Below are 25,832 nucleotides of genomic sequence, written 5' to 3' on the forward strand. Positions count from 1 at the left end.
TACAGCAGAGTATGAAAACAGTTGGATCAAAACAAAACTACTAATGAAATAAATACTGTTTTTTCTGTCTATTAAGAAACAGACCTGAAACACAAATAAACAAAACCATAATATAAATATTAATGTCATGCTAGAAAAAATCATATCTATGAATAAAGAATAAAATTATATATATAATTCTTTTAATACATATGTTTATGCTTACCTCAACAGAATAGTAACAAGAGCAGTCTCTTAAATGGTTACTTTCTGTGTTTGTGTAAAAGTGACCTCTCCGGAGGGGGAAGCAGTTTACATCCAGCTAGGAGTTTGGTTTCCTCATCATAAATCTCATGTGACTTTGATAGATTTCCTTGAAATACTTAGCACTTATGTGTCTATCTTTTTCCAGCTGTGGTTGTGTAAATATTTAGATATTTCAGTCACTCATGTTTATATTTTATCTTCCAACTGGGCAGTTGTTGAAGGAATCCTGCCCTGCTCTTTCCCTGATGCTACTCTTGCCTGAAGTGAGTTCTCAAGATTCTACCAGGATTCTTGCAGAGGGCAGTTGACAGTATCAGAGAGAGTATCATCCTAGTTCCTTTTTAAAAGCCTCATGTCATCAGTCTGTTTTTTTTTTTTTTTTAACCCCCTCTTCTTGTAACTATTACGTTTACTATGCAGAATGTGGTTGAAACCTGGAAGTTGGTTCTGCCAATTGGGATATAAATTTTGTATCTTATTACATAAAATATGTACAAATTAACATAACTAGAATGATGGTTATCAGATGTCTTTTAGGAATGTGGTATTTATGAATGAAGAGTGAAAGCTTTTTATGAATAATGAGTCGAATATTTTATATATATGTACTGTATGTAAATATATAATATTATAAATAATTGTGACAGAGTGAAGGTAGACACCACTTTTAGGGCGGAAGATTGCAATCACTGATATCTGGTACTTGGAACCTTTCATCTACACTCTCATGAGATTTATATATGCTTTTCCATATTTGGCCTTGGTGTAACTCCCTTAAAGTTTTCCTTGATGAAAGTGAGTCAGAGTTATATATATCTATAATATAGGTTATATATGATATATAATATATATATATAGGTTTTATATATAGTATTTATGATATAGGTTTTCCCTCAAGTATATTGGCAGGAAAAAAGTTGGAAACCTATGATATTGAATTTTAATTGTGCAAACAATTGTGTAAGAATTGAGGTTCTCAGAATATGAAAAACTGATAATGTAAGGATATTTACTCAGCAATGTAAGCTCATATTTGGAGAAGATGGCACAGTTCATGGAAAGCTTCATATCTCCATTTATTCATCATCAGGGTCTCTACTGAGTGAAGTAACTATGAAATCATTTACAGATAGATATTCTGTGCATGGGGAAAGCACACCAGATGTCAACAGGTTTGACTGTTTCTTGATGTTTTTATGATCTATATTTTAAAAGTAAGCAATCAAAGTGCAAAGTGAACACCTCCAGTGTTGGAAGCAAGCATGAACAAAGCATGTTTCTCTATGGATTTTAACTAATTAACCATAGCAGTATTTATGGAATAGTTGGAAAGAGCAAGGACTTTGAATCTGACTAGGATTGAATTCCAGCACTGCCGCTTCCTAGCTGAATGACAGCTGAGAGTCTCAGTTCCCCCATATGGACACAGATATAACAACACACACTTCATAAAGATGTTGTTGTAATACAGAAGATGGTGGGTAATTAGTAGTGGTTTTCTTTTCTATTCCTTTTCTTCCTGCTTAGACTTTATAACAAATAATAATTTATACTTTCTTAATAAAGATGATGATTACCATTTACGGTTTTTATTATTAACCATTCAGTCATAAATATCACTCAGAAATTGGAAGATCTTTTTCCTGAAGGTTATACATTGTGAGAAATGTGGGATTTCTATATTTTGTTATAACCTCCAAAGGTATTGGCTTAATAGTCAAATAATAGGTTTTTTGCTGATCCTATTCATTCTGTTCAAATTATTAAATGCTTGATAGTGTGTATTTTCTCTTGAAGTATGTTTCTTAGAAGCAAAGTTCAGTGGGATATTCTGCAAAAAATAAAAATAAAAAAGAGTTCAGTGGCCAAATAAGTTGGGAAATGTTACATATTATACCCCTCTTCTTGTACATCATGGTATGCATTAGCAGACTAATCACGCTGAGAACTGCAACTCTTCCTTGAAGCAATGCCTAGTAACAATCTGAAGAAAGAATATTCCATAGAGCCTTTTGAGAAATTTAGCATTTAATAATATGGAAAACATTTTTATTGCTGAGACATTTACTGAATTGTTGTGTACAAACATCATGGTAAAAACTTGGTCCTGAGTTCTATTCCCAAAGCCATATACTGGTTGTGGTTTCGCTATAGGGGACTGCAAATCAGGGGTAGAGTGAACTCTCAGCAACACTGCACTTTAGTGGATCCTGGGTGACATCCAGATTCTGTAATTGGTCATTACTTCCTGTACATCCTCTCTCTAGACTTAAAACAAAAAACAAACAAACCCCCCCCCCCCTTTTTTTTTTTCTCTGAGACCGCGTCTCTCTCTGTCACCCAGGCTGGAGTGCAGTGGTGCGATCTCGGCTCACTGCAACCTCTGCCTTCCGGGTTCATGCCATTCTCCTGCCTCAGCCTCCCAAGTAGCTGGGACTACAGGCGCCCGCCACCACGCCTGGCTAATTTTTTTTGTATTTTTAGTAGAGACAGGGTTTCACTGTGTTAGCCAGGATGGTCTCCATCTCTTGACCTGGTGATCTGCCCGCCTCGGCCTCCCAAAGTACTGGGATTATGGGTGTGACCCACTGCACCCAGCCAAAAAAACAAAACTTTTTAGAGACAGGATCTCACTATGTTGCCCAGGCTGAAGTGCGGTGGCTGTTCACAGGTGTGATCATAGCACACTGCAGCCTCATGGGCTCGAGGGATCCTTCCACCTCAGCCTCCTGAGTAGCTGGGACTACAGGCGTGTGCCACTGGGCCTGGCTTCCCCAGACAGTTTTGATCTTTACTATGCATTTAATCAGTGGCTGTATTCTAATTGACTTTCCAGCTGAGATTTCTTTTTCGACGTCAAACTTAAGGGTATACAATTGACAGCTTGTCAGCACCGTTTGGATATTCTAGAAGTATCCCAAATTCTTCATGTCTCATTATCTCCTTGCCCTTCTTCCTCTTACCAAATTTCACGCTCTTATTCCCTGCCTTCAGTGAGACTGCTCTTCACCCGTTACAGAGACGGGAAACTTGGACTCTCCCTACCCTCTGCCTGTCCTCCATCCTGTGTATTTGCATTTCCTTTGACTCCACATTGTCAGTGGCTAGACTGTTGATTTTACGAATTAATATCTTGAGATTCTTCCTTCTGTTTTCCCTTCTGTCTGTTAGTGTCTAAGTTCTGGCTCTCAGATTTCTTTCTTTCTTTTTGAGACAGTGTCTCCCTCTGTCCCTGTGCTGGAGTGCAGTGGTGCGATCTCAGCTCACTGCAGCCTCGACTTCCCAGGCCCCGATGACCATTGCACCTGAGCTCCTGAGTTGCTGGGATTACAGGTGTGCATCATACACCTGGCTAATTGTTTGAATTTTTTATAGAGACATGGTTTCCTTGTGTTGCCTAGGCTGGTCTTGAACTCCTGGGCTCAAGTGATCCTCCTGCTTTGACCTCCCAAAGTGCTGGAATTAACAGGCATGAGCCACCGTGCTTGCCCCTGGTTTTCAGATTTATTGCTTGAAATGGGTCCTCACTAATTCATTCTTGGCTCATCCTGTTAGGTCCAGTTTCATGCTGCCAATAGCGAGCTCTTTAAAACCAACCTTGATGATACTCATCCCTTGCTTAACATTTCTTAATGGTTTCTGGCTGCCTTCCACTGGGTTCCAAAACTGTGGCTCAGTGTACAAAGCCCAAGAAGTTATTTATTTTAGCTATTTCTTCAGACTTATACTTCACAGTCTCTAAAATGCACCTTATACTCAGGCCATATTAAGCAGCTTGCAGGTCTCACAAGTGTACCACATATTCCTGTAGCTGTGCCTCTGGGTGAAATCATCACCTGTCTTCCCTTTCTGACTCATGCTTCAAGGCTTATCTCAAATGTAATGTGTTTGAGTTTCTTCTCTGACTTGCTCAGGCAATCTTAGGTGACCCTTCTTTGTATTCTCATAACAACCTACATATCCCTATTTTCTATCTGAAATGGACTTTCAGATTTTAAAATAAAAGTTGCTTTAATTAAATAAGTATCTCCTCAGCAGTCAATCCTCCTTAGCATCCACCTTTCAGAATTCCAGCCAAGGTAAAGGCCAAGAACATATTACAATACTTAATCTTCTGAAGTTGTATAGCACTGACTGTGATGACTAATATAAAATCCAATCTGAATTTCACTTGGCTTCGACATAGCCTTAGAGAGTATGAGTTCCCAAGTAATTTTTTTCTTTCATATTCCTAGTTTATTTCCTCCTTTTCTAGAGCTTAGTTTCATTGAAAGAATCTGTACCATGCTGTATACATGCACTAAGCTAAAGTTATTAGTGTTTCAGATTATAAAACTATTAGCATTTCAAATTACAATTTTTGTTTCATGGTGGACATGAGCAAATAATAGATCTTTCATTATTCATTAATATATCTCACTAAGAAAAAAACATTAATTGCAGTAGTTACAAATTAGATACAAATAAGCCTCGTGTAGGGCTTACAGTCTATTAAAGGTTGAATGTATACGTATTAGTTATAACTTTGAAAAATAAAATATTTTCCTGTCTTGTCATAGAATGCAAGATTGTTAAACTTCATCTCATTCTGCTTAGTTAGGTCTTTCTTGTCAGCACTTCATTCTTTTTTGTCCTTTATTCAACACATGGTTTACTGAGTACTGTAATGTGCACAGCACTCTGCCAAGCGTAAGAGAAATACCATGAGCAAAACCAGACCCACAGATCTTACAGAAGGGTGGGAAAAACAGACAAATAGCATCCAACAAATACATTTATATATTGTAATTCTGATCATTCTTACCAAGGGTAGCTGTATAGTGCTATTTCGGTTTATAAAACCAATGTTTTAACTTTCTTGTAAAGATTAGGGAGAGCAGAGATTTGAAATAGAGTAGGTGTATTCTACTGTAAGATTACTTGAAGCCCAGGCCCTGTGGCAGGCATAAGTCATGTGGCAGGAGGATGTGCAAGGTTCTCGTGGAGCTAACAGAAGTCAGGCTGAAGACAGCAGAGAAAAGCATGGAACAGGAAGTGTCTAGACAGGTGGATCAGGGAATGAACATGCTAGCTCTTGTAGGTCTAGTTAAAAACTCACCTGAAGAGCAGTAAGTTTATTTTACGAGCCACTGAAGTAGAGGACAACCCACATTACATTTGCATTTCAGAGCCTTCATCTGGCTACACTGAAGTGAAACTATTTCAGAGATTTTCCTACATCCTGGTAGAAAGGGATGGTAGTTGGACTTGTGATGGTAGCTGGCTATATAGATGAGGCTAAGCAGAGTAATTTGAGAACTTTTCCGGAGGAATTTGGGAAGAACTAGGGGACAGAAAGAGGAAGACTGATTTCTAATTTGCCTTATTCATTGACCTTGAAACACCAGATGAGGGCATGGTTTGGGACTCTTTCAGTAAGGCCTTTGGCTGTTGAATTTGAGAAATTTTTGATAAATTTACATATTTATATAAGCAGAAATAAGATAGGAATGTTATAAAATATGAAACATCATTCCTGTTTTTGAGATTAAATCTCATTGGAAAAAATAAGGTACAGATACAGAGAATATTTAAGTGCCATAGACACTCAGGGCTTCATTTATTAAGTAATATGTAAGGTCCAGAATGAAGCCCCTCACTTGGTATCCTTTTCCATTTAATAGTATATTTAATTATTTAAACTCAGGTACTTAGCATTTCATCTCTGAAGTCTATTAAAATATGAATTATTATTAATAAAATTAATTTATTAATAAAAACTCTAGGGAAGTGTATATACTTTAGGAAGATATAAAAGTCTACATAAAGGACAGTTCTAGTATATATTTGAATGCAAATGTTCATTAGTATATAGCATATTTTTTTTTCAGGCAGAGTCTCGCTGTGTCGCCCAGGCTGGAGTGCAGTGGCGCGATCTCGGCCCACTGCAAGCTCAGCCTCCCGGGTTCACGCCATTCTCCTGCCTCAGCCTCCCAAGCAGCTGGGACTACAGACGCCCACCACCATGCCCGGCTAATTTTTTTTTTTTTTTTTGTATTTTTTTAGTAGAGATGGGGTTTCACCTTGTTAGCCAGGATGGTCTCGATCTCCTGACCTTGTGATCCACCTGCCTCGGCCTCCCAAAGTGCTGGGATTACAGGCGTGAGCCACCGCGCCCAGCTGCATATGTTTTGTTAAAGTGTTGACTGATGTTCATTAAAAGGAGATTCCAGAGAGCCGTGCCATTATTTGTAATAAACACATTCCTCTGCAGAAATGGACACATGCATGGCATAAACACACAATGTAATGGGTTCTGAAAGGACTTGCGGATAAGGGATTTGAGGAGTACACAGGACTTGCACGGGCAATGTGTAAGCGAGAGAAGTTTCTGACTGGAGACCAAAAGGATTCAGGAATTGGAAGGTGTAGTCAAGGCGGCCACCAGAAAGATCGTTAGTAAATAGGGTAGGAAGGCTAGGCCGATGTTATGCAGTGTTTAAATAGTAATGGTTAAGCCGACGCTTTTAAAATAAGCGATTAACTGTTTTCAAGTGTTATATGAAGATATTTTGTTAATTCTTCTGCAGGCTCCCGTCTTCGTCAGGAAGATTTTCCACCGCGCATTGTTGAACACCCTTCAGACCTGATTGTCTCAAAAGGCGAGCCCGCAACTTTGAACTGCAAAGCTGAAGGCCGCCCCACACCCACTATTGAATGGTACAAAGGGGGAGAGAGAGTGGAGACAGACAAAGATGACCCTCGCTCACACCGAATGTTGCTGCCAAGTGGATCTTTATTTTTCTTACGTATAGTACATGGACGGAAAAGTAGACCTGATGAAGGAGTCTATGTCTGTGTAGCAAGGAATTACCTTGGAGAGGCTGTGAGCCACAATGCGTCGCTGGAAGTAGCCAGTAAGTAAACTGGGCGCTCTGTGTTTGGCAGGGGGGAGTGGCGGAGTGGCATCATTTGTTCGATCATGGCAATGAAAAGTCGAATTTGTATCTCAGGCCTTACCTGAGGATAATCTCTAGCTTTGTATATGAATACAATCTACTATTTCAGTTTTCTGTATTTCTCATCCTAACTTGTTATTCAAGCTTAATGGGAATTTACACAGAGTTGATTAACGATTTGACTTTTGATTGGGAGTGATTTTCTGTTGGAAAATTTTATAAAAATTGTTCTATCCCCTCCTTTGTTACCTTTAAATATATTGAATAGGGAACCATGTGGTGCCTATAGCTCAGCTACTTGAGACACTGCGGCAAGTGAATTGCTTGAGCCCAGGAGTTCTGGGCTGGACTGCACCATGCCCATTGTGTGTCCAAACTAAGTTTGGCGTCAGTACGGTGACCTCCTGAGAATGGGGAACCACCAGGTTGGCCTAAGGAGGAGTGGACGGGCTCAGGTCAGAAATGGAGCTGATCAGTAGTGGGATCATGCCTGTGAATAGGCAAAACACACACACACACACACACACACACACACACACACACACACCCTTATACATATCTACATATGAGAATTTGTCTATAAATAAGATAGTGTGGGATTTAAAAAGTTTGTCTTCATTAAGAAAAATACCTTCAACTGGCAGTTTAAGTTAGGATTTTAAACCATTTCTAATTCTTAGAAATATATTGCTATTAAAGTTATATCAAAAAAGTATACATATATGCCTTATATTTTATTTTCTTGGCTACTGTGGGGTGCCTTTGGAAGAAAACAGGTGTATGTTATCCTCAAGTAGTTGATGGTTCATTTTATTTACACTAGCACCAAATACAGTTCATTTGAAATTACCCTCAAGAAGGATGTATTGACTAACCATTAAACTGTTGTTATCTATAGGCTAGACTTGTATTGCAGTTGAATAAGAATTGGGCTTCTTTTATTTTCTATCTACATTCAAGGAGTAGCCAAAATGATTCACTCCCTTGAAAGGATCCTGCTGTATATAATATGACAAAAATTGAGAATTACATAGGGATTGGAGAGACAAATGAAATTTAGATAAAATTCACTTTATATATAATTTTCTATAAAACTATATACATAACTATGTGTATATTTATATATGGTGTTTTTCCAAGATAATCGATATGTTAATATAATTTATGTTCAAAATTTTAATTATATAATTAGTTTTCATAGTCTCCAAAATTGTCTTCAATATTCAACTGTAACTTAAGTATAAAATTATACATTTATATAATTATAAAATCATAAATGTAGAAAGGAATTTCCTCAATCCTTTTATTATTTATTATTACTCAGTCGTGTTATTAACTTGAAATCAGCCCGAGAGAATGTAAATGACTTGATCACTCTCCCAGAGCCTCATATTACTTAAGACAGAATGCCAAAAATGTCTGATATGAGCGCAAAATATAATTAGATACAATAAAAATTAAAGTAACCATTTTAAACCATGTTAAAACTAGCTATTCCTTTTTAAAATATTTCTTTGAAGTTCTACAATCTAGTTTATATTTGCCTATTCACAGTTAACTAACGATGAACTTATGACCTTTCTCTTATTGTCTTGATTCTCAGTAAAGGTCTCAGAACTAAATTAGTGAGGTGAATGACAGCTGTCATCATAACAGAAGGCTAGTTTGCTTTTTTTATTTTTTAAGGCCAACTTGAATGTAGCCCATGCAAAATAAGTTTAAATATTTGACCTGTTTATAAAAGAATGTCTAGTCCTCCCTCAGGATTCATGGGCGATTGGTTACAGGACTGTTGTATATACAAATACCCATGGATGCTCAAGTTCCTTATATATGACACAGTATTTACACATAACCTATGCACACCCTCCCCCATACACTTACAAATATGTCTAGATGATGTACAATAGCTCATATAATAATTGTTGCTATACCATACTGTCTTGGGGATAATCGCAAGGGAAAAAAAGCCCATACATATTCAGTACAGATGCTATCATTTCTTTTCCCCTAATATTTTCCATCTGTGATTGGTTGATTCCACAGTTGCAGAGCCCATGAATATAGAGGACCAACTGCATGTTTTGATAAAGTCATATTTCAAAGTTATGATATTAGTATCTTTGTAACTTTTGACACATTTATATTTAAGAATAATTATTCTATGTGGAGGTAAAACTAAGTTATCTGAAAACAAATTTAGAGAATCAAAAAGGTGATATAGATGACCTAAACCAGCTCCTGTTTTGGTAGATAAGAAACTCCAGAGGGTAAAATGGTGATTGTTTGTTCTCAGGAATTATAATTGCTTATAAGTGAAGTATTTACTAACATTGATGTTTTCAAATATCGAAAATCACCCTTTTTTCTGTATTATTTCCTACTCATTTTATCATTGTCAGAATTTTTTAAAAAGTTACGGACTTGAACAAAAGGACTAAATGCTTACTTTCTACAGCTTCCTTTTCAAACACCTTTAGTTTTACCCCCACATGATCAGGATACTCTGAATGCACTAGGATGTAGAGAGTTGTCTTTTCTAATCTGGCTTTTGTGTAGATATTTTAAAGATACTATTAGTTGCGAGTTAAGTTCTCTTTCTTAGCTAGACATTCCATTACCTTGAGAGGCCGTTACGGGAAAAGCTTTCTAGCCTTAGTCAACAAACATACAATCATGGAGTTGAAACCAGCCATGAGATCATTATATCACTTTTACCAGCAAAATATTCAACTACAGAGCCCCTTAACGTGTGGCTCATAAATTTTAGGATGAGTTCATCAGTATGTCTCCAAAATGTTTTCAAGCTCCTGAGTAAAAAAAACATTATAATTTACTGAATAAAATTTAATATATGTACTTTAAAAATACTTGAATATAATATTCAGGAACAATTAATATACTTTTAAATGGGGAAATATATATAGTAAATATTTATCAAATATAGTTTGATATTAATAAGGATAGTTTTATAATAAACATTCTTATTAGTGATAATAAATATTTGAAACCCTGGGCCAAGCCCAGTGGCTTGTGCCTGTAATCCCAGCACTTTGGGAGGCCGAGGCGGGCGGATCACCTGAGGTCAGGAGTTCGAGACCAGCCTGGACAACATGGTGAAACACTGTCCCTACTAAAAATACAAAAATTAGCTTGGCGTGGTGGCGCATGCCTGTAGTCCCAGCTACTCAGGAGGCTGAGGCAGGAGAATTGCTTGAACCTGGGAGGCAGAGGTTGCAGTGAGCCAAGATCGCACCACTGCACTCCAGCCTGAGCATAAGAGTGATACTCCGTCTCAAAAAAACAATACAAAGCAACAACAAAAAAGAAACCCTGAAAAAATTTGAGTAGTGTTTGCTTTGAATAATTTTTATACTAGTTTAATTGTAGTTATTAAAAGCATGTTTTCAGCCTGACATGGTGGCTCACGCCTGTAATCCTAACAGTTTGGGAGCCCAAGGCAGGGGATCACTTGAGGTCAGCACTCAGCCTGCGAAACACAGCAAGACCTCATTTCTGCAAAAAGTAAAAAAAAAAAAAAAAAAAAAATTAGCTGGTCTTGGTGGTGCATGCCGGTAGCTGCGGCTACTCTGGAGGCTGAGACTCAAAAAAAAAAAGCATATTTTCACTCGGGCAAATTGTAAATTGTATGACTTAGACAGAAGTTTTTTGGAAAAATGAAGTACTCTTCAGTTAAAAAGGTTTTGTGTGTTTACAAAGTCTAGAAACTATTATTTAGAAAAATCATGCTACAGTGCACTACAAATGGATATGTGGTAATTTCATTCACTGTATTTCAGTTATTTATTTTAGGCGATGGGTACTCCTAATTCACCATTTTTAAGACGTTTGAGTCCTAAAGCCAAAATTAGCTTTTTGTATATGACATAAACAGGGTAAAGGTGAGGGGGGGAAGCATGGACTTTATTTGCTGTCAGTTAAGCCTGTAAAGTATTGTTATAGTTTGGGTTTTATTTTTTCCTGGAAAATATTACTACTTTAAAAAAACGCTTCCTCAGTTTAGGTACCAGAAGTTCAATGAGAACTATTCTTACTTTCCCCAAGGCTCATCAGACACAGGAAGACAAAGCTTGCATCTAATTGCTTAGTGAAACTATCACCTCCAAGTAAAAACACTCACGAAAAGTGTCTTGAGGCAACGCAGGTTTCATAGCGCAGTTGTTGGTAATGCTTTCAAAACATTTCTATGTGTTGTATTTGCCTTTAAACCAAGTTTTACAGCTGTAACAACAACTGTATTCCTTGGTTCCTAACAATTGTCAACCTCTCAAACACTGAAAAAAAATTAATATAGAATGCCGTTTAAAACCTTCATTTCTGTATAGAAATAATATTTTTGTCTATTGTGCCTTTAATATTTATTTAAGTTGAAGTAATGCACCAAAGTTATTCTATTTATCAGTTATTTGAGGGATTGTTTATTTTTATTTTCATTTATATCCCTATTATAACAAGGGTAGACCTCAGTGCAGATATTGGTTAATGTTTTGCTGCTGTTCTTTGCTGTGTAGTTAAAAACTGTAAACCTTTTTCTCAAAAACAGTTTTGATGCAGTTAAAGTTATCTCACACAATTATAAAGTCAAAAAATTGGAATGCTAAGAAATGTATAGTACTTTTTATCTCTAGCATTTTCACTTGTAATTATTTGAAGTTTGACTTTCCAAAACAATTTTTATGCACAAATGTGGTTTGTTTCTTGTTGTTGTTTTATTGAGACGGAGTCTCGCTCTGTCACCCAGGCTGGAGTGCAGGGGCGCGATCTCGGCTCACTGCAAGCTCCGCCTCCCGGGTTCACGCCATTCTCCTGCCTCAGCCTCTCCGAGTAGCTGGGACTACAGGCGCCGCCACCACGCCCGGCTAATTTTTTGTATTTTTAGTAGAGACGGGGTTTCACCGTGGTCTCGATCTCCTGACCTCGTGATCCGCCCGCCTCGGCCTCCCAAAGTGCTGGGATTACAGGTGTGAGCCACCGCGCCCAGCCAACAAATGTGGTTTTAAAATTTATTTTTCATTGATTATTTTTCTTTGCAAACCAATAATCATATCTTGATGAGAATATGAAATTATTTAATTTAGAATACTTTGCTATTTTTAAGACATAAAAACTCAGTATTTGTCTAATTCAGTTTCAAACCCAACTTTCTAAGAAGGTCTTATGAGTTGTATTTTCTTGCTTATTTTGCATTAGCTCTATTTAAAAGTTTATTAGGAAAATATTTTGTGGGTCTATTCTCCTGTGCCCAGTGTCACCAATGATTAAACTTAGAACTCCATGTTGTACCTGTCACAAATTGATAGTGCAGATCTTTGACACGACTTATATGTAATATGCAATTTGATCTTGGGTAATTTCATTGAAGTTTAAAGAAAGTTAATTTGAACCTTGACCCTCATGTTTCCTATTGTAGAACATGGCTGTCTACATCATCTGTTAAGCAGTATACAGTCAGCATATGGCTATTTGTTTCCATTTAAGCTGTTTTCTCCTGAGGAAGAAACATTCCCTCCAGACTAGGCAGACATCTGCTGGCTATCTTAGCAGCAAAACCATAGAAGAACTATTTTTCCTAAAAGTGTATATATATATTTTGCTAATTAATTAAAGATTATGTCTTTTGTAGATTTTACTAACTGGAGTGCTTTTTAATAGTAATTGCTTTGAACTAAAATGTATGCATTTTGAAGGAATATTTTCTCGCTGCTTTCAATATATTGTGTTTTTTCATTGTTATTAGTAGTAAATTATGCTTCTTAAAGTGACTTAGAATTGAAATTATACAGTCTTCCTCATGTGGGTAAAATGAGAACGTGAACTGACCATGTATGCTGAGTAGCCACATGTTTACCTAGGTACGATAGAATGTATTTCCAACATCGAGTCCATGGAAGATGGAAGGATTACTCCTAGGGGTAAACTGGTTCAGATGAGATGAAGTGGAGTGGAAATAGAATACGCTATTATGAAATATTGTTTGATTGATTGGTGTGTGTGTGTCTATGTGTGTATCCTCAGGAAGATTCAGAGAAGGAAAGATTTGTTCAATATAAAAGAGCAGATCAGTGATAGAATGAAGACTGGAAATTGGGTACCTCCATTTTGAGCTTAGAATAGATGAGAATCCTGAGTTCTGAGATATCAGCACCACAGCTTAGAACTAACTCCTTGGCGAAAGTAGATGGTCTTTGGTGAGGGCAGAAAAGCTATATATAAATATATGTATGTGGAAACACATGCATATGTGTATATATCTTTACTTGACAGACTTTTTATGTTTGAAATTGAACTAGCTTTATATTGCAGCTTTTAAAATATTCCTTGTTTCCTCTACTTTTGTCTTTAAAAAAAAAGTACCATTTAAAAATATTTTGATCAGATTCTAAAACGTTTTTATATATCTTACTTTTATTTTCAGTATTCAAAGAAAGACTGTTAAAGGGTGGTTTCGTTTCAATTTTTAAACACCATTTTACTCTTCTGTACACGTATACTCTAAAATGTACTGGCTCTTTATTCCAAAAATGATTCATAATTAAATGAAATAATGCATGTAAAATATATGACACAGTTACTAGCACATGGTTATAATTCATAAGTCTCAATTGTTGTTGCTATTGCTTTCACTACCTTTTTCTCTTTACTTCCATTATGGTTAGACACTGGAGAACGGAAAGATTATTTAAACAAATCCTCTTATCTGAAGGGAACTTGGACAGTTCTGATTTCAAAAATGAGATCAGGTCTTACTTTATTTTTAATTTGAAGATATATTTGCTAATATACTTAAATTTAAATAAAATGCTTCATTAAATTTCTTTAAATTAATTTCTGATTAAGTAAAGAATATACTGGAAATACTAAATTCCTTCTTGAAATTGATCATGTGGGAAATTGACACTTTGGATCCTCATTGGTGATGCAGGACATGCAAATAATCTTGAGTCCACTCAGTTTTGTTTCAGGAACAAATTTATTTTTTTAACTTTTATATTCAAATTTTCCTTTTCAATTTATATTTGTCCACTTAAGAAGCCATATTGCTAAGTTTCATGACATAATTGAAGACTTTTTTGCTATCACTCAGAATATGTTCTTCTGTCATTGCCTTGCATAACAATATATTTGGATTTTTATTAATAGTTATTTTGTCATCTTTAATGACCAAAAAATAAAAATCAGAAAATCATGGCATCTCAATGATGTCACTAAGTAGTGAGTCCATCAGTCCACCTGTTGCATCCAAATATCAGGTTTAAATTGTTTCATAAGTGAGGTATAGGCACATTATCTCTTGAAGTAAATATAGCATGAATTCTGTATTTGATGGGAAAAAAGCAGAAGTATTTGGATATACGTTAAGAGAAAAGACACTTGTCATTTTCTTTTAAAAGCACACGAAATTCTCTCTGTGTTTTTGGATTTTGCTTTCCAAAGAATAGTTAATATGAAATATCAAAATAGAAACATATTTCGTAATCCATATGAGAGATTTCAGTGCTAATGGGCAGAAAGAGAAGATTTGAGTTTCAATGGGCATTTCAGCAGAAAAGGACAGTTTGCTGACCATTTCAGTATGAGTGTTAGAGAACATGGCTGTGTCAGAGAATGTAATGTGCATTCTAGCAATAAATAACCTCAGGTTATAGTCTATCTTAAAACTATGCTTAGTTAAACAGATTATAGGCTCACATATCTGTTTAGTTAGCTTCTTATTTTTGTGTTTAATCTCACAGAAGTGTGTATTAATCCTTAGCAACTTTCTAGAAAGATCTTAGATTAGGAGTACTTTACACAATTTCCTTTTTTATTATCCATCACAGGTCAGCTAAGATGATTTATAAGCTTACAAAAATCATTTTTATAAAAAAAATTCTAAAATTATAGTTTACATTCTGATTGCAGAAGTAATACATGCTAATTATAGAACACTTTTAAAATATATACATGCATTTGCAATCCCACTATCCAGAGATAACCACTATTGAACTTTGGGTGTGTATACGTCTAGTCTTTTTTTCATGCACATTATGTACAGAACGATCCTATAAGCAGGTATTTCATATGTATTTTCTTATTTTCTATGGAAAGCTATTTACTGTTCAATAATATTTACTCTTTTCTTAGGTGGCCAAAAAAGGCATTAGGTATGTTGGAATACATAGTCAGCTATGTCGTAAAGACTAAATGGAAAAGTTTGACTCTCTAGATTGGATGCTACAGAACAGCCGCTGTCAATATAACTGTGTTCAGTATTACTAGATGCAGTATCCTGGAACAGATTCAATCTGGTAATCTTGGGGTTAAGAGTGACGTATTTTATTACCAGTCTCATGAGCTACTCCTTTTATTTTCTTGAAAAGTAGCTGATATTCATACATGCTGAAAAGTGCTAAGATGAGTATTTCGACACTAGTTGATACTTAGATATAAAGCCCCTTGAGACGTCTAGAATATCAATTCAGTATTTGGTTATTTATGGGAAATTCTTGGCAGTGTCTCCTTGTATCAACACTACTGTCTTTAAAAACTAATAAAATGAGAAGGTGCATCTGGTTATCTCTCAAGCCTTATCATCAGATCACTCTTTTTAATCCTCCTAATTTACTTATTATTTAAATGCTAGAAATCTTTCTCATATTCATAGACTAACTTGAGAATCATTTGTATTTAAAGCTTTTGCTTCACAAGTTTAATTTAAACCTTAGTATAATTAATTTTAATTAATACTGTATAGTTTAACTGAAGCTCTCACTAATTATCAGTTTAAACTTTTTTTTTATTTTTAAGACAGGGTCTCACTGTCACCCAGGATGGTGTGCAGTGGCACAATCAGTGCTCACTGTAGACTCAACTTCCTGGGCTCAAGCGATCCTCCTACCTCAGACTTCTGAGTAGCTGGGACTAAACTGTGCGCCACTACACCAGGCTATTTGTTTTGTTTTGTTTTTACTTTTTGTAGAGACGGGATCTCTCCATATTGCCCCGGCTGGTCTCAAACTCCTGGTCTCAAGTGATCTCCCTTCCTTGGCCTCCCAAGTGCTGTGATTATAGGCATGAGCCACTGTACCTGGACAATTTAAACCTTTTTAAATCTATACTTGCTGTATCATAGATTTGTCAGGTTAGAATAAAACATGGTTAAATATCCTTGGTGGATAAAAGTTCTTCTGTTGTTTTGTTACACAATATGGACGTTGAAAATGTTGTTTTTGGCTGGGCACGGTGGCTCATGCGTGTAATCCCAGCACTTTGGGAGGCCGAGGTGGGCAGATCACTTGAGATTAAGACTAACGCCAACCTGACCATCATGGAGAAACTCCGTCTCCACTGAAAATACAAAATTAGATGGACATGGTGGTGCATGCCTGTAATCCTAGCTACCTGAGAGGCTGAGGCAGGAGAATCGCTTGAACCTGGGAGGTGGAGGTTGCAGTGAGCCGAGATCGTGCCATTGTACTTCAGCCTGGGCAACAAGAATGAAACTCTGTCTCAAAAACAAAAAAAAAAGGAAAAGAAAAGAAAATGTTGTTAGTCAGAAATTGAATAAAATTTTGAAGAATACCAAAATATAGTTTGTCCAAAAAAAAAGTGATTTTTTTTTTTTTTTAAGTAACTTCTTACAGGCATTTTATTTAGCTCTAGCTAGTCAATGGTGACCAAAAATGAAATGATTCTTGTCTTCATGGAAATTCCAGGATAATGGGAGGTGGGAGGGGCAGGGGGGAAAGAAAATAAGCAACTAGCCAAATAAATAACTTTATGCTTAATTTTGACAAGTGCCAAGAAGGAATTTAGTCAGAGCTGAGAGTTGAATTACATGCGGATATTACCGGGCAATATGCAATGGTGGGGTGTCAGGATCTGATTTACATTTTAAAACATCACCTATGTTGTACCTGAATGTTACATGTGTAGAGAATGAGTTGCATAATAATCAGAGGACATCAATTAGGAAGCTATTCAGGTATTCCAGGCAAGAAATGTTGATAGTTTGAAGCTGGTGGTAGTAATAGAGATGAAAAGAAAAGAGAGAGGATTAGATTTGAGGAACAAAGATTTGGCTTGATTTTGGAGAGTTAAATAGTAGAAGTTGAGATTTTGCAGGAGATGCAATTGATGGCAAGGTCAAGGTCAAGCCTGTGACTGTGCAAGTGGAACTGGGAGTTTGGATTAGGATTTGTTAGCTCACAATGGCTTATAGCGGTTTGGTGTGCCTCATCCCATCACCATCCCAAGAAAGTGTACTTTCTGTTGTTCTCTTACCTGTAATGTGCTCTTCTTGCAAGTCCACCTGTCACTCTCTTATTGTAGGCTTAGGGTCCCCCTTTCCCAAAACCATGACGTGGCCAGTGTACTGGGTTTAGCCTCTTGCGGTCTGTGCTCACATGGCTCCCAGGACACCGCCTTAAAATGTAGTATTTGTCTTTTCATCCCAAGCGCCTAGCACCATGCCTGGCCTATTGGAAGTGAAGTGATCTGACATGGAACTCAGAAATATTTTACTTCCTGTGTGATGAACATCAGAAGCATCATAAGGAGCAGTCTAATCTACCTTTTTCACTCACTTCCCAACAACTTCTTTGTATAGTTAGGGAGTTCGCATGCTCTCAAGCACTACTTTGAGAGCACAGGATTTAGAATGCAGTCAGCAGGTACTATTTCCTTAGGAGGTTTTATTTGTTTTGTTTTGTTTCATTCTGGAATATTTAAGTATCTCTTTTGGGGATAACATTACTTGGGGAATTTAGCTGACTTCCAGTAATACAAGAAGCCAAATGAATTGCTTTTAGGCTCTGATAAATGTAAAGCTCTCTTTCTAAGTGTAGTGACCCCTCAGTGCAATCTCAACCTGTGTTTCTTACGCTAATGATTGGTTAATAGACAATGAAGAGGATTCATCTCTACCTAACTGATAAGGAAATCGTTTTTCCGTCAAGCACAGTGGCTCACACCTGTAATCCCTGCTGTTTGGGAGGCTGAGGTAGGCAGATCGCTTGTGGCTCAGGAGTTTGAGACCAGCCTGGGCAACATGGTGAAACCCTGTCTCTACAAAAAATACAAAAATTAGCTGGGCGTGGTGGTGCCCGATAAGATAAAAAGGATTTATATTACCTCAATCTCTCCCCCTCCCCGACTCTGTACATATTTACCAGGTAATCCCAGCTACACGGGAGGCTGAGGTGGGAGGATTGGTTGAGCCCGGGATGTGGAGGTTGCAGTGAGCTGAGATGGCACCACTGCACTGCAGCCTGGGCAATAGAGCAAGACTCCATCTCTAAATATATACATACATACATACATACATATATACTGGAAGAGAAATAATTTCTGTGTTGACAGTGCCTGAATTTCCTGAGGTTGCTTGAGACACTTTACATATGCAAAACAGGACTGAGCAACCTTTACTTTCTCTTTTTCTGTCTGGTAGGGGATAAAATAAATACACACAACGACAGGACTGTCTTTAAAAAAGAATAAAATGGAAAGGTGCATCTGGTTATCTGGGGCCTAATTTTTCATTCAGTATATCTGATGTTTAAGTCTAATCTCAGTCTCTTAGTCTCCAAAGTGAAAATTGTAACTTTAGTCGCATTTTAAATTGTGTTGTATTTAACCCAGGGTTTAAATTGAAGTTTTAATAGCGCGAATGACATTTTACATTTGTCAGGAGAAATAAAAGTTTATGATCAAGTTATTTAGTATGCCTGAATGAGAACATTTTAAATCTTTTTTTTTTTTTTTTTTGAGACGGAGTCTCGCTCTGTCACCCAGGCTGGAGTGCAGTGGCGCAATCTCCACTCACTGCAAGCTCCGCCTCCTGGGTTCACGCCATTCTCCTGCCTCAGCCTCTCCGAGTAGCTGGGACTACAGGCGCCCGCCACCACGCCCGGCTAATTTTTTTGTATTTTTATTAGAGACAGGGTTTCACCATGGTCTCGATCTCCTGAACTCGTGATCCGCCTGCCTCAGCCTCCCAAAGTGCTGGGATTACAAGCATGAGCCACCGCGCCCGGCTAACATTTTAAATCTTATCCAGTAAATTATAGAGCAAATTCAGAATAAAAGCTAAAAAGTTAAAATGGGCAAAGATACCACCTCCACGAAAGGATTTATATTATCTCAATCTCTCCCCCTCCCCGACTCTGTACATATTTACCAGGTAATACTGTCCAGTATGTAGATTTAGTCACATTAAGTTACTCTTTTATCAGATTTTCATCTCAGTCAGGCACCAGAAAAATGGATTAAGAGCCAGCATTTGATGTAGAAGGACCTTTAGAGCATTTTAATTAGGTAACTCAGCACTTGTCATAGCTTATGAGAGTGTTCTTAAATGGAAGTGTAGTACAGGTTGCAATCTCGTTGACTCTTGCTTAAAGGAATTCTTGGAAAATATAATTTAGAATATTTTCCTTTGGGACCACCCCTGGGAAGAAACCAGTAATGAGTCAATAACTGATGAAAGAGGAACAATATTTATATGACCAGTGGATCGAGAATCTATGGATATTTGCTTTTCTCTCTGCTTGTCACTTTTGCTTAAATCACGCAAAGTAGCCCTAAAATTCTGTGTTTGGACTCTAACATTGGTAGGCAATAAGGTCAATTCCTTAACATTTTTCTGTTTCTTTTCTTCTTTTCTTTTTAAAAATTAATTAACACTTAGGTCACTGTATTGTCTCCCATTAAATGAGTTCTTTCTGGACCATGTTGGTAATAATTCGTAAAGCCTCCCTCAGAGTTCGAATCAATACATTTCTTATGAACTGTTCTAGGAGGTGTTTTGTTCTGTTTTAGTTTAATGGGTTTTCTTAACCCTACCCAATGACTCCTTTCTGTAGTGGACATTGTGGATACTCTTTTTAGTTAGAGACAATTAATTCTGTCATTAAGTCAAAACAAATTTTGTTTTCAACAAATTTAATAAATGTTTATTTAGTACAGCTCTATGATCTTGCTGAAATTATTTAGTCTCTGTGTGTTTCAGTTCTCTCACCTGTAGAATGGGGATATGAATTATACTTACCTGATAGAGGTTTGGGAAGGATTAATAGTTGGTGTATCTATAGTGTTCAGAACTGTGCCTGGCTGACAGGCAGTATATGTGAGTTGTAGCTGTTGTAACATCTGCTGTTTACTATGTTAGGCTCATTCTTTGGTTGATTCCTTCCATGTATATGGTTCCAAAGAATGTGTCTCTTCATTTCAGAAAGGCAAATGCTGAAAAACTAATTCCACGTATGGTTACATTTAGAATAATCTTTCTCCTGGGTTAGTCATCTTCTCATACACAAGTCACGTAATTATTGTGAAAAGATATGTATTCTTTATATATCAGTACACGGTCTGTGTTTTGTGACAAATATATCTTTGAAGGTTTATAAAGCTGCTGTTAATGGCATGGTTAACATTTAGATATTTCACTGTAGCCTTTCTCAAAATATGTACTAATGAATTATTATTTTGACAGTTAAAAAATAATTTGGAAAATACTTCTTTAAACAGACTTTTAAACACACCTCTTTTCTGTAAGACTCTCGTCTTTAAAATATTCAAAAATGGTATGATACACGAGTAAGGGATCTCAATTAGTGTGACTTCCACACTTACATGAACTGCAAAAACATTTTGTATGAATAATCTGTCTTGTTTTTCCCAGAAAACGTTTTGGGTAGACATTTTGTGTAATATTTCATACTCTGTGGAAGAAAATACAATTTTAAAAGTGCCTCGGTATCTCAGGTTTGGATGTGTGGTTACCTTCATGATTCCTTTATTTGCAGAATGTAAGAGTAAGAATAGAATGTCCTGTTCTGTTTCCATTTTGTCTTCCAGGAATGTTTCTTCTATCCCATATTGAAGAATATAATAAGAGCCCATTCAAGATTGTAAACATAGGCAATTCAAATATGGAGCTTTACCGACATTTTCCAAAGAGATGCTTAGTACCATGTGTGGCCTAATCCCACTGTCTCACTGATATCTTGTTACTCTTAATGGCCTTGATCTCAGCTTTCTAAACTTTGCTTTTTATAGTGGATATAATTTACCTCTTGTCAGCAATTGACATAGTTGACCTTCTTTTCTGAAATATTCTCTTTCCTAGAATTTCATGGCACCCAGCTATATCAGGATTGCATCCAACTTTCCTGTAACCGAAGTTAGGACATTTAACCAAATTGGTTTAAATTTAATGCCTGAGATAGGCCATACAGAGAATGTATAGTGGCTTTATATGATTTTCCTCTTATTCATCTGGCTGAGTCTTTCTTGGCCTATAGCTAAAATATTCCATTTCTCGAAGATTTGTCGTAGGCTCTGTTTTTTGCTTTATGGCTTACCCTGAATGACCACATCCACCTCCTTGCATTCACGTACCAATTTTGTCCTGATTCACTCTCTGTTCTCTCATCCCCAGCCTGGACCTCTACACTCAGCACCATTTGGAGGTCCTGGTGGTACCTGCAGCTCAAATGTCCAAAATGCGACTTTTCATCTTGCTTCTCATTCCTGACTTTCCTCTATTATTTTCTAAGGATGATAACGATACCATCATCCATCCAACCCTCCAGACCAGAAACCTGAGATTGATTCTCCCCTTCTTTCTTTCCACAGCAGCTGAGCCTCAGTTCTTGCTGATGTTTTCTCTGGAACAGCTTCAGTATTTTCCCACGTATCTCCATTCCCTTTGCAATTCGAATCAGAATCGCCATTATTTCTCATCTCAATAACTGGAATACTCCTTTGCAACTACAGATCTCATCAGTCCCTCTAGATGCTCACTCAGAGATTCTCAGTTGCTTCTAAAGTCTTAGTTTTGAAAAATGACTTCCAAGGATCTGTATGACCCTGGCATTGTGGCCTAGAATTCAACCCCATCCCTTTGATCTAGTAAAATGTATATATTGGCTGGGAGTGCTGGCTCACGCCTATAATCCCAGCACTTTGGGAGGCTGAGGGGGGTGGATCATGAGGTCAGGAATTTGACACCAGCCTGGCCAACATGATGAAACCCCATCTCTCCTAAAAATGCTAGAATTAGCCACGTGTAGAGGTGGGCACCTGTAGTCCTAGCTACTGCGGAGGCTGAGGCAGGAGAGTTGCTTGAACCTGGGAGGCGGAGGTTACAGTGAGCCGAGATGGCGCCATTGCAGTCCAGCCTGAGCAACAGAGCGATACTCCATCTCAAAAAAAAAAAAAGTCCATTTTGCTTCAGAGTTCAGCAGAGCCATCACTTCCACCCGGGCTCTTTTTCTTTATCCCCACTCCTCCCACACCCACTATGAGTTAAAGGTAACCATAAATGGACCACCCTCTATCCCTTTATCATAGTATGTCACTCCTGCATTGTGAGGAAATCTTCATTCTTCTATATTTGGCACTTGTTTCTCACCACTGTATATACCTTGTAGTACCTGGCACAGGTCACAAAAGTATTATTATTAATTTTTTGTCAATAAAAGAATTGTATACAAAGATTCTCTTCCACCAACATCAATGAAAAAAGGTGTTATTCTTTATATTTGAAGGGTAAGGTACAATTTACATTTTGTTCCCACAGTGGAAATGAGAGATTGCGCACAAATTATCCATATTTTTTTACCTGCTCTGCCTTATGCCTCGTTTTTTTTTTTCCTATTTGGAACCAAATAATTTTTTTCTAGAATAAACTAATTAGAAGTCATATTTGTGAGTGTGCAGTGCAGCTCAACTTTTTCAAAAGAGCTTCAAGTACAACATTATTTAATACATATTCTGATCATTAGTTCAGATTATAAAATTTGACTATAAAATTTAGTGAACTTTAACTGGAATAAAATTATGTTTCAGAATCTATACTAAACAGCAGATATTATACATGGGTATTTAAAGAGGAATATGCATTGATGGACATCACTAGAAATAAGCACAATTTTCCCTAAATTGTTAGATAATATAAGCAGAAAAAAATATTCATTAACATTATAGCTAAATGTATACTGTAAAAGTTTACCTCAATGTTTACTTTAATAACCTAATATGTACTGCTTGAAAATCAATTAAAAGACATGACAACATAGAACCTTGAAAATAATTTAAAATTCAGATTTTAAAAATATTAAATTAAAAAATAATAGATTTAAAAACAATTGCTACTTTATTTTTAAATTATCAAAATTATTAATTTAAGTATTTTAAAATATAAATATTTCCATCTAAATGTAAAACAATTTACAGAGATTAAATATTTAAGAGTCTAAATATTTAATAATTTTTGGAACACTCTGCTTTTGTTTAAAGTGAGAACAAAATTCAGAAACTAGAATGTCACAGCCTTTGCCATTGCATCTTGCTTCCTTTGACTGAGATGTGCTGATAATAACCATTTTCTAAGCTATAAAGATTAGTGCTACTTAGGGGAGGCAGGAAAAAAGTTAATTTAACTGGAGTGGTTCAGTTTTAAAGGGATTTTATTGAACCCAGAAAGTATACACACACACACACACACACACACACGCACACACACACACACTGAAGAAATATTTTAATATGCCTGTTACAGATGCAGTTACAGCTCTTTTTTGTTTTTCAGTGTTTTTAGAATGGCAGATCCAAATATTTTTTATTTTTCAAAAATAAAGTTGAAACATATGATTTATTCATGAAATTTCAGAGGGGGAAAATATGAACAAAGGAATCCCTCTCCCGCTAACCTTGCCCTGAACTGCTGCAATGACTGTGATAATTGGCTCCATGTTATTATAGATTATTTTTCTTATAAATAATTTATATTTCAGTTTGCTTTAGTCCTTTAAAAAGGCAAAGCATGAAATTGATTAGATATAATTGTACGTTTGATTAATATTTAATTTGAAATTATTTTGCAGCTTCAAGTTTAGATGTAATTGTCACATTTTAGAATACCAAGTGTATATTAGAAAGCTTGATATAAATGTCTTCCTAATTATTCACTTTTTTATTATTCAAAAGCACCGTTTCTCAGAACTATACGTCATGTTTTATAATGTATGTGTATATATACGTATACATATATGTGTGCATATGTATTTATATATGTGTAATTTTTTTTTCTTTTTGTTGGATAGCAGAATTGACTCAATTTAGACATCACCTTTTTTTCCATCCCTAAGGAGTTCAAGTCATAACCCAATAATATCACATATATAACAAGTACTGTTATAAATGCAAGTATTAACCAATTTGAAAACATTGGTCATTAATTCCACGTAAAACACAAGTTCCTACTTTGAGGGGCTGTTTGCACGGCCTCATTCACCTTCTCAGAGGAACTCAAGTCATCAGAGCTGTTGCTCCACTGAAGCTCCCGGAAGGGTAGAGGCCAGCGGACCTCCTATGGGGACAGATTTCTTGGGCAGCTTGAGTTGATGAGCTGGAGAGGTGGCTTGAGGGAGGAGTAACTTCCTCTGGAATGAGAAGCTTCTCACTTCTTCCTCTTCTTTCCAGTCACATCATTTTTTTCTTCCCTTAGAGGCATTTCAGTTTTCTAGAAAAACGGAGACTGCTGTAGAGAAGCATTACACACACCATTTAAAGCTTTTTCTCTGATTCAGCTGAAGTCTCTGGAATCTGTCCAGTCGCAATTTACAATTCTATGGACAGTCACTCTGGTCCTGGGGAAGGGGAAGAGATTAATCAGTCCCTTTCCACTTTAGAAAATGACTTGCAAAAAATAAATGAAACAAACCAGGGATGGGATCATGTGAATGACATATTTTTGCTTACCATTGAGTTTCCTTCATGGAATGTCAGTTCCATGAGGATAAGGACCTTGTAACTCCTAATAACTGCTGATCTAGAACAGTACCTGGCACAGAAAAAGTCTCAAAAATGTTTAGTGAATGAATGTACTCTGAGCTTAACTCTTGAAGCTGATTTTCTGGGGCTGGAAGATAAGGATCTGATAATGTCTCTGGAAGTCTGTGACTTCATTTTCTTGTCTATAAGAGGGTAATGCTATATGTTATCTTGCCTAATAATTGCATAATTGGATAACTATTGGAAAATAATTTGCACTAGTCAGAGATCGGCATTATCCAGATAAGAGATAATTATCTTTATTAAATAGTCATTGATGTCCTTAGAACTTCTGATATTTCTAATGGTTTTGCAAAACTGCAGTCTTAGTGCCTGAAAGAAAATCAGACAGTGAGTCTGGATGCGATGGCTCACACCTGTAATGCCAGCACTTTGGGAGGCAGAGGCGGGTGGATCCCTTGAGGTCAGGAGTTCGAGACAATGGTGAAACCCCATCTCTACTAAAAATACAAAAGTTAGCCAGGCATTGTGGTGCATGTCTATAATCCCAGCTACTCAGGAAGCTGAGGCAGGAGAATCGGTTGAACCCGGGAGGCAGAGGTTGCAGGGAGCCGAGGTTGTGCCACTGTACTCCAGCCTGGGCGACAGAACAAGAATGAGACTCTGTCAAAAAAAAAAAAAAAAGGGGAAGGGGATGGGGAAGGGGAAGAAGAAGAAAGAAGAAGAAGAAGAAGGAAGAAGAAGAAAGAAGAGAAGAAGAAGAGGAAGAGGAAGAAGAAGAAAAGAAGAAGAAGAGGAAGAGGAAGAAGAAGAAGAAAGAAGAAGAGGAAGAGGAAGAAGAAGAAAAGA

The 25,832-nt window shown here is 36.7% G+C and overlaps 1 protein-coding gene across 2 annotated transcripts in view; it reads left to right on the forward strand.

The window, feature by feature from the left end:
* ROBO1 (roundabout guidance receptor 1) overlaps positions 1-25,832 on the forward strand; it is a 1,210,998-nt gene that overhangs the window by 846,175 nt on the left and 338,991 nt on the right. For both annotated transcript variants that reach the window (XM_032150402.2, XM_058437645.1), the window contains one exon: positions 6,816-7,142. In XM_032150402.2, the coding sequence (XP_032006293.1) occupies positions 6,816-7,142 (327 nt within the window). The remainder of the gene's footprint in view (positions 1-6,815; positions 7,143-25,832) is intronic.

Source organism: Hylobates moloch, unplaced genomic scaffold (assembly GCF_009828535.3).
Source record: "Hylobates moloch isolate HMO894 unplaced genomic scaffold, HMol_V3 SCAFFOLD_4, whole genome shotgun sequence".
In the NCBI taxonomy this organism is placed as follows: domain Eukaryota; kingdom Metazoa; phylum Chordata; class Mammalia; order Primates; family Hylobatidae; genus Hylobates; species Hylobates moloch.